Source organism: Camelina sativa, chromosome 16 (genome assembly GCF_000633955.1).
Source record: "Camelina sativa cultivar DH55 chromosome 16, Cs, whole genome shotgun sequence".
NCBI classification, from domain to species: domain Eukaryota; kingdom Viridiplantae; phylum Streptophyta; class Magnoliopsida; order Brassicales; family Brassicaceae; genus Camelina; species Camelina sativa.
Genome location: NC_025700.1, coordinates 15,435,451 through 15,452,234, shown reverse-complemented (window position 1 = coordinate 15,452,234; position 16,784 = coordinate 15,435,451). Strand labels below are relative to the sequence as shown.

The following is a 16,784-nucleotide window of genomic DNA, read 5'->3' as shown; positions in this document are numbered from 1 at the left end:
ATATAATCCATCTAACTGTTGGAAAAAAACTCTAACAATTTTTATTAATTTTTATATTTAAAATTAACTAAAAGTTGTAAATTAGATTCATCATTCCAAAAATCTTTTGTTAAATCAAGAATTGGAGGATTTTTTTTACTTTTAAAAGAATGAATGCTAGAGAATAATTTAGAAAGCTGTAAAAACTGTTGAGATTGAAAATTTATATTGTTTTGTGTCATTGCAAAAAAATGAAAACAGTTCAAACAAACAAATATATATATATATATATATATATATTTCAAAAGATATGAATGCCCCAATAAACACAACTCTATAGTGAGCAGTTGTAACTTTTCATAAATAACGGTTTTTATGAATCCTCGTGACTTTTCGGAAAATGTCCAAAATGTACGAAAATACAATTGTTGGTCGCATTTATTCGGATTCTTATTATATATAGATTCAGTCAATATTTATCTACTTATTGTTCAATGTTCAGAGTATGTTTCCAAAAAGAAGTCAGATGATGGATGCATCTGAAACTACAAATTTGGATCTCGTGAATCTTTCACATCGAATACATCTCTATTAAATTATTTGTTGAGTGAAACAAACTAATTTGATATAGTATAGTACTTGTAGTGCCATACAAGTCCGGAATCGAGACGCTACCTACATGTATGAAGAAGATATATCAGATCTTGGAATCTTCTTCATTTTTAATATGTTTCTTGCACTACCTTAATTACTCTTGTCGGAAGTCCCAACCCAAATTCAAGACTTTGCATCTAGCTCGTTGTATTTTTTGTTTTAATAGTACAAGCTGTTGTGGTCATGGAGTATCTATTTCATGCATGGACAAGCATTATTTTTGTTATTGATACGGCGGTGAAATAATAACATTATCGTTTACGAAGCTAGTATAATTTAAGACATAAGTATATAAGCTTTTAAAATAGATATATATATATATATATAATTGAATGATCTCAATATAAACCTTATACTTTTTTTAAATGTAAGTTTACTATATACATATTCTTTTCTTCTTTATCTTTAGAGGTATAAACACGTAAATATTTTTTCACATATAAATGTATTATTTGTAAGTGCTAACTGAAAAGTTTTTTTCTTATAACGAAATTGTAAATGTTTTATATTTTGATATTCACGCATATAAATGTTTTATATTTTGATAATAAAATTGTAAGAGTATTGAATAAAAATGAGAGAATAATACTCTTCTGGCCAAACAGTTATGGCAGCTGATAATAGTGTCGGATTCACTTTTTGCGAGAGTTTTTAAAGTTGGTATTTCCGAAAATCAGATCCTCTCAAACCTATGAAGTCATATTCTCTGTCTTATAGTTGGAGGAGTATTATCTTCCCTCGACCTCTGGTAAATAAAGGGCTTATAGAGTTGGATATGAGCTTCCATACAGAAATGGATCCCTGGATACCAGCTCAATCCCCGATGCCAGCTTTATATCAAGACTCAAATGTTGATATGTCACTTACAGTTGACCAATTTATTGGCACAGGGACAAATTCGTGGAAGATTGACTTGCTCAATACTACATTTGTCCCGGAAGATGTCTTTTTGATATGCGCTATGCTATTGAGGATCCCTAATTCTGTGGATTCTTTAGGTTGATATTTTACCAAAACTGGCAAATATACAGTTGAATCGGGTTACCAGACAATTCATAAGGATCCGCTGGTGGGGATTTGTGGGCCGGATATTTGACCTCTACAAGCTTATGTCCGGAAAATCAAGTATCCCCCTAAGTTAAAGCATTTTATGTGACAAGTCCTTTCTGGTTGTGTGGCCCTCACGAGGAATTTACACAACAAAGGTATAGGGTGTGATCCAAGGTGCATTAGGTGTGATGATCCTTAGGAATCTATAAACCATGTCATTTTTCAATGCCCGCATGCTCTCCAAACATGGGCGCTTTCTCAGGTTCCAACAGTTACAAGCATTTTCCCATCGGAGTCGCTCTATGCGAATATGGATTATCTTTTCTGGCGAACGCCGACGGATGCCAATACTTCAATGTTTCATTGGGTGTTAGGGAATATCTGGAAGCGCGAAATGAAAAGGTTTTTGAGGCTTTGGATAAAGATCCAAGAGATGTTATACAACTTGCGGAGAGTGAGTAAAAAGAAAAAGGCTTGGACTTCAGCTCAATTGAAACTTCTACACGAGTCTCAACAACCCCGTCTCGGTCCCGTACAATCCATGAGTTTTTTGGGTTACAAGTGTTTCACTGACGACTTTTGGAAGGAAAATGATTTTTTGGAGGAATAGAGTGGTATTGTTCCTGTTGTGAAGATCCCTCGCCAACCATGGGGGCTGCAAATCTCCGTCGTAGCTTGTCGGCTTTACACGCTGAGGTGGAAGCACTAGTGTGGGCATGATGGAAGCAAATAAAAGAGATGTGGTATACGTAACCAACTGCTCAGATTTGGTGAAGATGTGTATTTTCCAGCATAGTAGCCCGTCTTCTCAACCTACCTAGAAGAGATTCATAAGGACAAGAAAAGTTTTCTTGATTTGTTTTTAATTTTAGTTTTTCGTCAAACTAATACCAAAGCGGATAAATTGGCTCGTAAAGTACATGCCGAACTATTATTGAATTTATTTGTAAACGATGTTTTTTCGCATTAACAATTTTAAGATAATCAATTAAAATTGTTGGAAAAAAAATTGTGCAAGGGATTAAGGTAGAAAATGAGTAGACAGGAGAAATTGGTTTGGGAAGCGAGAATTACGCTTCAATTTGGAGACCAAAATTGAAATTGAGATTGAGATTGAGATGTATGGAACCAGCCACGTTGAAACATATTATCACTCCTACGGATTGTTTTGGCTTTATTATTCAATTTTCTTTATTTTCGCAAAATAATTCAATTTTATTTATAAGTTATTGCTTTATTGGTTATCGCATTAATTCTCAAACAACGTACTAAAACCATTTCCATTGGTTTTCTCTATTTTTTTCTTCTATATAATAGAGATTTTTCCCTATTTTTTTCTTCTATAATAGAGATCTTTATAATAGAGGTGAGTTTTACTCCAACTCACCTCTATTCTCACATCTAAAATAGAGTTCTTTTATTTATAGAGTAACCCTTTGTAAGAAAAATTAGAGTTCATGTATAAATAGAGGAAAAAATAGCAAATTCTATTTTAAAGCTAAAAATAGAGGTGGATTGGAGTAAAATTCACTCCTATTATAGAGGATCTCTATTATAAAGGAAAAAATAGATGACTATTCAAGATGCTCTAACAAGATATCTCAAATGTTATAAAGGTTATATAAAACGTACTTTGGAAAAAAAAAAAAAAACAAGATATCTAAGATCCATGTGAGGATTTCAAGATATTATATAAAAAGTAATGTCATGAATTGAAATAAAACGCCAAAAAAAAATATAATATCTATTTATACAGTCAGTTAAAAAAGAAAAAAAAATTAATATCTATAAATTATTGCATCACACAATTAACTGATTTGAAATGGTTTATCATAATTAAATATTTCAAATTTAGCTGTATAAATAGATATTAAATGCCTTTCAAAACCATACAACTTCTTTCCTAAACTATAATACATTATATTACAAAAACTCAATATCTTATGCATATAATGATGTAAATGGTATCTTATTTCTAGTATATAATCCTTTCAATTATTTCACTTAAAAAATTAATACAACATTCTTTTACAAATATCATTTACTATGACCAATAAACCAATAAACTTATATTATTTAAAGAATGATATGCTATTTATGATATATAGTATATTCGTATATAATATAATTAATTTTCCATACGTCTAAATATCTAATTTTGGATGACTAGTTACATTGTATTTTGGCCTAAATGATGAATAACGCCAACTTTTTTCTAAGTTCTTCTTCTAAAAGAAAAGCCTTTTTCCCTTTTCAACAGACTTTTTGGTTTTACTCTTTACACTTTTGTTTTTAAAACACACATAAATCATACATTAACTCAGCAGCACATCAACAAGCTCCAAAACAATCTTTTACGGTTAGCCTAAACCGATTGTTTATTAATATAGCTTAAATCGGTGTAGACGGTTCTTGTAATTTATTAAAAAGAACCGCAAAATCATTTTCTACTATTTATATCCCCTCGTTTAGTGTTCACAACACTTATCAAAAACTAAGCCTAAAAGAGGGTTGGTTCTTTAAACCCCTCCCTCTCTCTCACCTCCTTCAGTACACCACAGTGTAAACTGTTGAGTGTTAGACTAGAAAGAAACTAGTAACCATGGTCATGGCCTCTTCTTCTTCTTCATCTCTAGCTTTTTCTCTTTCTCTTCTTCTTCTAGCTTTAATCCTCTGTTTCTCACCCACCCAATCCTCCAACACCATCGGCAAAGGCTACCGTTTGATCTCAATCGAAGAGTCTCCAGATGGTGGTTTCATTGGTTATCTCCAAGTCAAACAAAAGAACAAAATCTACGGCTCTGATATCACCACTCTTCGTCTCTTCGTCAAGTAAGCATTTCACAACTAAATCCTCTGTTACGCACCCTACACATCTCTTCTTGATTTCTAACCGTTGGATTGGTTTCTCACAGGCACGAAACAGATTCACGTCTCCGTGTACACATCACAGACGCAAGAAAACAACGATGGGAAGTACCGTACAACCTCCTCCCACGAGAACAGCCACCACCGCTCGGAAAAGCCATCGGAAAATCAAGAAAATCTCCGATTACAGTTCAAGAAATCTCCGGTTCAGAACTCATCTTCAGTTTCACAACAGATCCGTTCACTTTCGCCGTGAAACGTAGATCTAACCACCAAACACTCTTCAACTCCACAAGCTCACTAGTCTTCAAAGACCAATACCTAGAGATCTCGACTTCTTTACCTAAAGACGCATCGCTCTACGGTTTAGGTGAAAACTCACAAGCCAACGGTATCAAACTCGTACCTAACGAGCCTTACACTCTTTACACTGAAGACGTTTCAGCTATCAATCTCAACACTGATCTTTACGGTTCTCATCCCATGTATATGGATCTGAGGAACGTTGGAGGTAAAGCTTATGCTCATGCTGTGTTGTTGCTTAACAGTAATGGTATGGATGTGTTCTACAGAGGTGACTCGTTGACGTATAAAGTCATCGGAGGTGTTTTTGATTTTTATTTCATCTCCGGACCTTCGCCGTTGAATGTGGTTGATCAGTATACTCAGTTAATCGGACGGCCTGCTCCAATGCCGTACTGGTCTTTAGGTACAAGTTCATTTATTGCTCTGCATTTTTTGGTTATTGCATCTCTCTCTCTCTCTCTTGTCTTAAGGTTTTTGGTGGTAACTAAATAGGATTAGTGATTCTGTTTGTGGTCGTGTGGTGTTTAAGTATTAGTTAATGTCTTAATGAAGAGTATTAGTAGTATAGATTCAGGTTCCTATGAACTTTGACTTTAGTCAAATAAAGAGTCACGTGAAAATAGATTTTGTGTATTATTCATTCATTAGTAGTACCAAAACGGAGTGATTGAAACTAGTTAATTAATGGTCCATTAAACTATTAAGTGTTGTTGATACAGTTTTGGAATGCCACATGTTTTTCATTGTAAAGAGTATCTGATTTTTTTTTTTTTTTCTTCCGACACAACTTTTAGAAAGCTTTACCCCTTTTTTTGTGGGAGATATTGCTAATAGTGAAAAGTGTCGCTTTCTAATTGTGGGTTTTTTTTTGTCAATTAAAAGATAAGATCAACAAAATGGTCTTTGCTTTCCTCTTTTGTGATCATTTTGCTTGTGTGGGGGTTGGAAAATATGATTTAATGCGATTTTATTTGGTCCTTATAAGATCTTGAGATTGGACCATTGTAGCCATGGACCACGGTTCTTGAATTGATTTTGGCCATGTGATAGATAAGATTTATAGCACGTCTTTGATTTTACTATTCTCTTTTATTTATTTCTTGATCTTGTGTTGTTGTAGGGTTTCATCAATGTAGATGGGGATACCATAACTTATCAGTTGTTGAAGATGTGGTGGACAATTACAAAAAGGCTAAGATCCCTCTTGATGTGATTTGGAACGATGATGATCACATGGATGGTCACAAAGATTTCACTTTGAATCCTATAGCTTACCCTCGTGCTAAGCTATTGGCCTTCTTGGACAAAATCCACAAGATTGGTATGAAGTATATTGTGATTAACGATCCTGGTATTGGTGTCAACGCTAGCTACGGTACATACCAAAGAGCCATGGCAGCCGATGTGTTTATCAAGTATGAAGGAAAGCCTTTCTTGGCTCAAGTATGGCCTGGTCCGGTTTACTTCCCTGATTTCCTTAACCCGAAGACGGTTTCTTGGTGGGGAGATGAGATCAAACGTTTCCATGATTTAGTCCCCATTGATGGTCTATGGATTGACATGAACGAGGTGTCCAACTTCTGTTCAGGATTGTGTACAATTCCACAAGGGAAGCAGTGTCCGAGTGGGGAAGGACCTGGTTGGGTTTGTTGCTTGGACTGCAAGAATATAACCAAGACGAGATGGGATGATCCTCCTTACAAGATCAATGCTACTGGAGTTGTAGCTCCCGTTGGGTTCAAGACTATTGCAACAAGTGCTACTCATTACAATGGTGTTCGTGAGTACGATGCTCACAGTATATATGGATTCTCTGAGGCCATTGCCACTCACAAGGCCTTACTTGATGTTAAAGGCAAACGTCCCTTCATCCTGTCTCGGTCTACCTTCGTTGGTTCGGGTCAATACGCTGCTCACTGGACTGGAGATAACCAAGGAACATGGCAGAGCTTGCAAGTGTCTATCTCTACCATGTTGAACTTTGGTATATTCGGAGTTCCAATGGTTGGTTCAGACATTTGTGGTTTCTACCCTCAACCAACAGAGGAACTCTGTAACCGTTGGATTGAAGTTGGTGCGTTTTATCCCTTTTCAAGAGATCACGCCAACTACTACTCACCAAGACAAGAGCTTTACCAATGGAACACGGTTGCGGATTCTGCTCGTAACGCTCTTGGTATGAGATATAAGATCCTTCCTTTCCTCTACACTCTTAACTACGAAGCTCATATGACCGGTGCACCAATCGCTAGACCGCTCTTCTTCTCGTTCCCTGACTACACCGAATGTTACGGCAACAGCAGACAGTTCTTGCTTGGAAGCAGCTTCATGATATCCCCTGTTCTTGAACAAGGCAAAACAGAAGTAGAAGCATTGTTCCCACCAGGTTCTTGGTACCACATGTTCGACATGACTCAAGCCGTTGTGTCCAAGAGCGGGAAGCGTGTAACTCTCCAAGCTCCTTTGAACTTCGTGAACGTTCATCTCTACCAAAACACTATATTACCAATGCAACGAGGCGGGTTGATTTCCAAAGACGCTAGAACCACACCGTTTAGTCTTGTCATCACTTTCCCTGCAGGAGCTTCTGAAGGTTACGCTACTGGGAAACTATACCTAGACGAAGACGAGCTTCCGGAGATGAAGCTAGGAAATGGACAGTCCACTTACGTTGACTTCTACGCTTCAGTCGGAAACGGGACTGTGAAGATGTGGTCACAAGTTAAAGAAGGGAAGTTTGCGTTGAGCAAAGGATGGGTGATCGAGAGAGTGAGTGTTTTGGGACTTAAAGGAACAGGACAAGCTACTGATGTTCAAATCAATGGAAGCCCAATGACGGAGAAGATTGAGGTAAGCTCAAAGGAGCATACTTATGTGATTGGTTTGGAAGATGAAGAAGAGAACAAGAGTGTGATGGTTGAGATTGCTGGACTTGAGATGTTAGTTGGTAAAGACTTCAATATGTCCTGGAAAATGGGTATGCATTAATAATTTTCATGTGAGAGTTTGGTAACATTATTGGGGAGGAGAATGAGATTATTTAAGAACAAAAAATATGCTCAATTCTTTTTCTACATTTCGGATTATAAGAAAAAAAAAAAAGAATAGAGGTTTGGTTTTTTAGATTGTGTCTGTGTCTTTTTTTTTATTAGAAGATGTTTTTAGTATGAATAAAAACTGGAAGCATAAGTATTATTATTATCTTTGGTCTTTGGGTCTGTGATTTTTCCTGACGATTAGATAAGTTTTCTTGGATTCCCAAAATGTTTCAGACTTCAGAGGACCATATATGTTTTTTATCGACATATCTTTCTACAAAATCGATGCAGAGAAATTGGGACTTTCGAAAAAGTCATATCTCGTAGAGTTTTGTTTCACACATTTCAGCAAGGTTGGGCTTTGGGTTTAGGTTTGGACACTAATCATATATACTTTGGAGTTTCAGGACCAGACAACAACTAATTAGGATCCATAAAATACAGCTAAAAAATAACACAAGTTACATAAGACTATACAATTAATTAACAAACCACAATAAAAAATTATATTTTAGGCTAGGATGATGAAACCACTCACATAAAGTGAAAATCTATGAACCGATCGTACTACAAGGATTGATATCATAGAATTAAGTGATTATATCTACAACTGATCGGATTACATTTTCCACAATAACTATCCGATAATAACTTAACAACAATATTATGTATGTCAACATTTACTGCGCCATGTTATCAATCTGTCGAATTGTATATTGTGTCACCAACTCACCATTAAACGTGGACAGTTATGTTCTAACTTGTATCGTTGTGTCATCATCATTCTGTATGTCTTCACACAATTAGTTCGTTTATGTGTGCTTAAATTTTCGTACCTAAAAGATGATGCAATCGCTTGAATATGTCATGTAACGGTCGATGATCTAAGCTTTTGTTCCACTCAAGATAGTTTTTCTCTTATATCAACCATTTGGCTACACATACGTTTAATATAAAGTAGGATAAAATATCAAAGCCTATGTAAAAAAGAGTTATATAGCTACACGGAAGTATGCGAGAACGCATGGTCACATGCCAAGTATAATAGTATATTCTTAACTACATGATGAAATAGATGTATTGCATGACCACATGAATGAACTATGTGACGTCATGTGGTTAACACCATAAACATGCAATTTCGATATACCGGTTGACTGACTCCGGTATTGACCAAAAAAATATTTTAATTTTTTATATATATACTATTGAAAACCAAAAAAATTGCTCTATGAAATAGTTTTTATTTTTTTTAAAAATATCAAGACATATTCTACATTATATAACTAAATATTTTGTTTACATCTTTAATGTATACATTCTTATAATGAGTAATTTTTATTTTGAAGCTAAACTAATAGTCAACTTTTTTAAATATTGTTTTGCAAAATCAATTTTTTGGATCTTCTTTCTTCTATATATTAAAAATAAATATTGTGTGTTTTTGTTGTTTACAATCAAATATATTGCTTTATTAAATAAAAAAATGTATTTAAATAAATCAAATAATAAGTTGATGTTTTTAATTGCAATAGAAAAAAATTAACTATTATAATACTGGATGAATTAACATATATACAATATATTTTCTATTGCAAAACTTAATAAAAGTGAAATGAGAAAGCCTTAATATTTTTTTAGATATTATAATAATTATTAATAAAAGTGAATTATAAAAAATTTCAATAGTTCTAATGATTTTGATATGTATTGGGTTTGGTTCTAAGTACTTTTGTTGTAGAAATATTTTCTATTTAGATAAATTAAGTAAGAAGTTGATGTTTTTAAATTAATAATGTTAAAATAAGTAGTTTTCTTATTTGATTTATTACAACAAGATTATGTGGTTTGAATTTAAGTTTTAATAGCTTATGAATGATTTTTATTTCAATTTTATTTAAGTTTTGAAATTGAAAAAAGGTAACTATTATAAGACTAAATGAATAGAATATATATATATATATATAATATTTTTATTTTGGATCCATATATATTTTTAATTATAAATACCATAAATGATTCCTAAATAATTTAATTAAATGTTTTTATTTTGGTTTCTAATACTAAAAACAAAAAAAAATGCATATTTTTATTGGTCAACATCGGTCAACGCCGGTCAACACCGGATTCTGATAAACAATATACCGGAATAAGATGGTTGTGATATTGAGTACATGACATTATATAGTTGGTATATTTGGCTATGGAATATATATATTTTGTGTAGTTGAATATACATTTCTAAAATTGGCATAATGTATCATGTGTAGATGACTATTTTTTTCCTATTATTAACTTGTCGTCCTCTTGACGGTCTACGTCCTTATCACAAAAACACATCCTAAAAATCTTATAGTAAAGACAAGAGAATCTAACAAAAGTTAGGCAAAGATCTATCCCAACTAATTCCAAAAAAAGCCTAGTAGATGAAAAGTCCAGCCCAGAAGATCCAATATTCAAAGGCCCTACGACTTTTATAATTATTATTGCTCACACATCGATCAATAGTTTATCATACTACTACTAGTCTACTACTACTATTTGCTCCCTTTTGACAAGTCGTTGTTGTGTGGGTTTAACTTAAAAAAAGGAATAGTTTAATCTTTACTTAAGAACAAGTGAGACTGTTACTGTACATAGTCGTGGTTGAGAGGTGGGGAAAAGAAGTTTCTACTCTCCAACAACTTTTGTGAAAAACTATTATCAACTTGTCGGCTTTATACTTCACAACTCGTTTATTATTTGTTAGATCTGTCGATTATTTCACATACACTACTTGAACCTTTTTTCTTCTGGTATGTAACGAAATATAGATTAAAAAAAAAAAAAAACAACACATACACAATAAACAGTTTGTTTTTAATCTTACCCAAAGTAAAGTCGTTTGAATAACGAATAATAACAACACCACTGCTGACAGTTAAAATATATTTTTGTTATAATAAGGTTTGAGTTTTGACCATATTTCACATCATACCAAAAAGATAATAATATTAGTAAATTGGTAGTACTATTTTAAAAACAAGTAGGCAATAAAATAAATGAAAATTAAAGTAAATTTTCGTTGTAATTAAAAAAAGGTGACGTTGGGAAACGAGCGAAACAGAGTCAATCGGACAAGACAAAAGGACACGTGGAGAGTGATGAATACGTGGTAGGAGATGAGAGATGGTTAGGTGTGGTTTAACAGTTTTTTTTTAGGGCGGCAAAATTAATTTTGGCGGGGAAATAAAAGTACAGAGGACAACAGACAACAGTGGTGGTGGTGCATTGAGCCACGCGCCATGTTTACGTGCCCCACTTACCTTATTCGTCCTTTCTCTGGTCCTTTTTTTTTTCCTTTAATTTCTTATAGTATTGATTTTTTCTTTTCTCTTTTCTGTACAATGGAAATTTCCTACTTAAGCTTTAAATTATTAATTTATTAGTATAAGATAACTCCACTAATTATTTTTGGTCTTTATGTAAAGCCGCCGGGACCTTTACACCAATGACCAAACCAAACCGCTAGACTATGGGCTTATTGTGTGATCTCTAGTTGTAACATTTTATTTCCGGCCTTCATTTTGTATTAATGAGTGTAATTGTTGTTAGATACGTAATCTGAAACTAAATCAGTAAGAGATGATGTTGAAAATTTCATACAAATTAAGTAAATAATTGGTTTAGTGGTTAACAAAAATCTCAATTTTTTTTTATTCATAAGTTTTTCTTTTCCTCAAAAGATTATGTACTTAAAAAAAATAAGTAAAATACTAAGCTTTTGTTTTAACAAGAAAACGGCTAATACTTTCGAATGAATTCACGGATTTCTGTGTAAATTTGTGTCTTTAATTATGGTACGTACGTGCAGTGTTTTCAGAGATTAGTGATTACTAATTAAAGAAATTAGCTGACAATTAAGACTAGTTTACTACAAATAGAGTAGTTGATCATGAATGCATGCACTGACCTAACACATCTTAATCCAAACGGCTTATCACGCACCAAAAGAACATTTGGTTTTAACGTGACAAAAAACAAAAACAAACACATTTGCTAACATGTTCATTCATGTTATAAAATATTAATAGTTTTGGATTTTGGAATGAATATTGTTGTCGGGGTTGTACACTTTTTTATGGAGCTCACGTGATACAGTGCAAGGACCATTAGAGGACCATTCTGCCCTCTGCGAACTTGGCAGGTGGCCAAGAGTCGATGCTGCTGCTTCTTCTTCTTCTTCTTCTTCATCTCACGTGCATCTCACATGCCATCCACTTAGATTCTCTCTTTTTTTATAACTCAAAACTTTTCTATATTTTGCTAGTTATTATTACCCACACTGGGTCGTGTTCGTGGCCATATTAAATTTTGTCACACATCTAGATACTCTCCTTTAACCAGTTGTGTATGCAATATGGAATTTAATTTAAATATCTTGCTTGGTAAAACCGAGTATATGACTTGTGGTACCTTAGTACGAGGAAGAACGAAGAAAATATCCAAATGTTAAAGAAATTGCAATTCTTTATGATAAATACGATAAGGTAAACTAGAAGTAGGACATTCGCTTTGTGTTTAACACTAATACATAAACCATCTCTTTTTTTTTTTCCTTCTTTTGTGGATTCCTTATTTCACTATCACTTTTACAAGAAAGGGTATTATGATTACTGTTATGAGGTTAAATTTGTTATGATTTATGATTGAAGCAAAACATAGGAAGGATCTTTTTCATACACGTGCCGCATGTGTCATACACATTCTTTGCTAAATCTAAACGAAAAATTCTAGTATATTTAAATTAGCACTTTGGTTCCACACTTGCAATCCAATAGTTTTGTTATAATGTTGTTCCTTAAATTGACAGCTTGTTGATTAATTATTTTTTACTTTGATACTAATTCCACGACCACTTCACTACTTATGTTTAAAGATTTAACAAATTCTCAAACATTTGAGAATAGAGAGTGAGTGAAAGTCAAGACTCATATTATGGCATTATTTCTTGAATTATTTTTGACAACTCTCAAGATTCTCTAATATCATAGGTTCAATTTGAATTATTAAAAATATTCCTAAGTTCAATTTGCAAAACAAATATAATTATACTTGAAATTAAATAGGAAAAACTCAATCACTACGAAGTCAATTTATCATTACAAAGTCCATTATTTAAATAAGCATAAAAATTGACAATCTAAATGGTATGTCTTGTCCGCTCAAAGGTTTTAAAGAAACCTAATTACAGTCAGTATAGTTTTTTTAAAAAATAACCATAATTTTTTTCACAAGTCCATAAACATTTTGTTAAAAGTTAAAATTATTTTTGTATAGACGAGAGAACTCTTCAGCCGGCGTAATGTGATTTCCGTTTCCAAGTCAAAACGTTACATTCTTGTTTTTAGATTACAACAACTTGGACTTTGTTCAAAAAAAAAAAAAAAAGATTACAACAACTTGGTTAGCTCAATTAATTTTTAATTCAACCACAGTCTAAAACCAAATGTGGAACTATTTGTTATTCAGTTTTTTCAAATATATATAAAAAATCTAATGAAAATTACATAGTATTTAATTATTTAGGTTGAGATATTTTTCTAAATATAGTTAAGATTCTCTACCAAAATTGAAAGATTTGTAGATAGATATATATCCAAATACGGTTACACAAAAAGATATTCATCCAAAAATGGTCATATATACAAAAATTTGTTTCTATTTGTTAAAAAAAAAACTGTTTTAAAAAAAATACAAATAAATCATTAAAAAAATGAATACACTAATTTTTTTTTGTTAATACTCAATACTCATGTAAAATCTGTTTATTAAAAAATGTATAAAATGTGGCACAAGAAAGATAAAAGAGAGTGAGGTAGACGCGCTAAAGGATTCTCTTCTTTAGGCGGGCCATGATCGATGCATGAAGAGAGAGAGTCATGCGCCATTAATGTTTTTTCTCTCTTTTTTGTCCCTACTCACTTCTTTTTCTCTCACCATGCCAGCTAATAATGTATTTATTTTTCCATTTTATAATATTTCTTATATTCATATGTCTCCCCAAATGGAAAATATTTATTTTCTGAATATTTAATACTCTCGATATGTAACGCAAAAAAAAAATTTAAGTCAAAAAGAGCCACTAAACAGTGTTAAATACTAGTACTGTTTTTTTTTTTTGTTAAAAAAGGAAGGTTTTATTAAATTTCGAATACATTAAATAGGGGAAATAAATCTTTTTTTTTTCTTTATGGTTGGGTCAAATTAAATGTGAATTTGCTATAAATTAGGAGAAGAATATATCCTTATTTCCCTAAATTTATCACAATTTTATTTTACTTGCTGTTACAAAATTATTTTATTGCTCATTTTCCCTTATAAGTCGGTCTTTTCTTTTGACCATCATTGAAAAAAGGGAAATAAATCAGTAATTGTGTTTTTGTAAACAATATAAAGAGCGTGAAAGCTTTTATTTTTATTATTCATAGCAAAAAAAAAAGTGACAAAGAGAGAGAGAAGAAACACACATCAACAAGGTAAAAAGAATCATTTTCATCATCTTCTTCATCTTCTTCTTCTTCTTCTTCTTCTTTGTGATTTGTTTAATTGTTTATGATTTTTTGTTTGCTCTTCTTCTAGAGATTTGCGTCGTCTCTACGTGTTTTGTAAAAACCAAAGCTTTTATTTTTATTTTATATATACAAAAATTGTCACGGATCATTTGTTTTTTTTTTTAATATACTGAAAGAGAAAAAATAATCTCATCCCCAGATTTCTTACCCATCTATCTATAGGGTTCTGGGTTTTAGCTGTTTGGGTTTTATTTAGTTTCTCACTATTTTGTGTTGTCTCTTTGTCTTATTGAAGAACAGGGGTAAGAAGAAGAAGAGAGAGTGTGTGAAAAAGGTTTGGTTTAGGGTTTCTTGGTTTAATCGGAGTATTTACCAAACAACCAAAAAAAAAGGCGTTTGTAACGCTTTGATTTATGTCGGCTGGGTTTGAATCGACTGTGATTTTGTCTTTGATTCATTTCTCTTCTCCGATTTATTACTCATCATCATCATCTTCTTCTTCCACAACACCTTCGTCTTGTTTGAAATCTGGTCTGCTCAACGCTCTTCACTTCTGCTCTAAGCAGAGGCTTGTTCTCCAGACTCCTTCTCTTTCCATGCGCTTAAGACCCAAAAGGTTTCATCTTTTTCCCCTTCTCTCTCACTTATCTCTCTTGTTCTGTTTTCCATTTTTTTGTACAGTCCGATCTGAGACTTTGTTGCTTGATTTTGATTACAGGACTTGTTCTGGTGTTGAAGTCTTTGGGGGTTTTCACATAAAGCAGCAAAAATTTTCTTTTTTCATAGTTCGCTGAGAGTTTTGGGTTTTTGATACACAAAAAAGTTTTGACCTTTTTGAGTGATTTTTTGTTCGTTCTGTATTCTTGGGTATATTTTGTGGAGTGGGTATAACAACAACACAATGGTTGAGGTTAGAAAGGAACTGTCTTTGAGTGGTACTACTACTACTAGTGGTGGCGAGATGAAGAAGAGAGCTAAGAGAAACACTTTATCATCATCATCATCATCATCCCTTCCTCAAGAAACTCAACCTTTGAGAAAAGTTCGCATCATTGTGAATGATCCTTATGCGACTGATGACTCTTCTAGTGATGAGGAAGAGTTTAGGATTGTTCCTAAGCCAAGGAAGGTGAAGCGTATCGTTCGTGAGATTAACTTCCCATCTATGGAAGTTGTTTCTGAGCAGCCTTCTCAGAGTTCTTCTCAGGACAGTACTAAAACTGTAAGCAAGAAAGCTGCTGCTGGATCATCATCAGCTACTCCAGCTTGTCCTAAGGTGTTGACTAAGAAGCCTGTTGGTGTTAGGCAGAGGAAATGGGGGAAGTGGGCTGCTGAGATTAGACATCCAGTTGCTAAAACTAGGATTTGGTTGGGTACTTTTGATACTCTTGAAGAAGCTGCTAAGGCTTATGATCTTAAGAAGATTGAGTTCGATGCACTTGTTGCTAAACCTGCTGTTTCTTCGTCTGAGACGAGTCAATGCTCTCGTTCTTCACCTGTTGCTCCTGTTGAGCAAGATGACACTTCGGCTTCAGCTCTTACTTGTGTCAACAAAACTACTGTTGAGGTCTCTAAAGAAGAGATCGTTGCTCCTACTCCAACTCCAAATGCTGATGGTGGAAACAAGGAAGTGTTGTTCGACTTCGACTTCACTAATTTACAGATCCCTGATCTTGGTTTCTTTGCAGATGGTCCAAATGGGAATGACCTTGACTTTTATTGTTTACTCAATGATGATCAGTTTGATGGCTTTGGCTTGCTTGATGACATTCAAGGATTCGAAGATGATGGTCCAAGCGAGTTACCAGATTTCGACTTTGCGGATGTTGAAGAGCTAGCTGACTCTAGTTTCGGGTTTCTTGATCAACTTGCCCCTCTCAACATTGGTTGCCCATTAAAAAGTTTTGCAGCTTCATAGGATACTTAAAAAATGTTTTCGAGTGAGAAGTTTCTGTTTTTATCGTTTATGTTTTAGTAAGACATACAAAAGTGTGTGTTCCGGAGAGTGGTAAGATCTTAAGACATAAGGCCGGGTTTTGCAACTAGGAGTGAGTTTAATTTATTAGTTCTCTCGTTTTTTTAATGATGTCTTGCTGATTATGTTATTTTTTCAATCTCTCTTCTTCACTTTGGGTTTTTCCATTATGCTTTTTAGAGCCGTCCAAAGTGATTAAAGAGTTTGATAATTCCATTGTCAGTTTAATTACATCATCTTTTCATCTTTTTGTTAAAACAAAGTATCAATGGAAGTTTTTTTATATTTACAGATGTATTTTCATAGTTGTTATCGCCTTTTTTATTTGTCTTCCTTCAATTGAATCCATAACCAACCAGT

At 33.3% G+C, this 16,784-nt stretch overlaps 2 protein-coding genes across 4 annotated transcripts; both read left to right on the top strand.

Annotated features, from left to right (window-relative positions):
- Positions 4,140–8,069, top strand: LOC104750674 (alpha-xylosidase 1). The gene is made up of 3 exons (XM_010472507.1): positions 4,140–4,515; positions 4,599–5,260; positions 5,978–8,069. Exons 1-3 carry the CDS (start codon positions 4,286–4,288, stop codon positions 7,843–7,845), a joined length of 2,760 nt encoding a protein of 919 aa, XP_010470809.1. The 5' UTR covers positions 4,140–4,285; the 3' UTR covers positions 7,846–8,069.
- On the top strand, positions 14,381–16,711 carry LOC104750673 (ethylene-responsive transcription factor ERF118-like). 3 transcript variants are annotated; one of them, XM_010472505.1, is made up of 3 exons: positions 14,381–14,413; positions 14,750–15,065; positions 15,168–16,711. In XM_010472505.1, exon 3 carries the CDS (start codon positions 15,351–15,353, stop codon positions 16,365–16,367), a length of 1,017 nt encoding a protein of 338 aa, XP_010470807.1. In that variant the 5' UTR covers positions 14,381–14,413; positions 14,750–15,065; positions 15,168–15,350; the 3' UTR covers positions 16,368–16,711. The 3 variants fall into 3 exon arrangements, with proteins under 3 accessions (XP_010470807.1, XP_010470808.1, XP_010470806.1); XM_010472506.1 differs by having other exon boundaries at positions 14,387–14,413; positions 14,745–15,065; XM_010472504.2 differs by lacking the exon at positions 14,381–14,413 and having other exon boundaries at positions 14,454–15,065.

What these genes read in the sequence shown, in the direction of transcription:
- LOC104750674 (XM_010472507.1), top strand. Translation starts at nt 4,286, where the DNA reads ATGGTCATGGCCTCTTCTTCTTCTTCATCTCTAGCTTTTTCTCTTTCT. An exon ending in ACTCTTCGTCTCTTCGTCAA is followed by an intron (nt 4,516 to 4,598) that starts GTAAGCATTTCA and finishes GGTTTCTCACAG; the next exon opens with GCACGAAACAGATTCACGTC. An exon ending in AATGCCGTACTGGTCTTTAG is followed by an intron (nt 5,261 to 5,977) that starts GTACAAGTTCAT and finishes GTGTTGTTGTAG; the next exon opens with GGTTTCATCAATGTAGATGG.
- LOC104750673 (XM_010472505.1), top strand. Translation starts at nt 15,351, where the DNA reads ATGGTTGAGGTTAGAAAGGAACTGTCTTTGAGTGGTACTACTACTACT.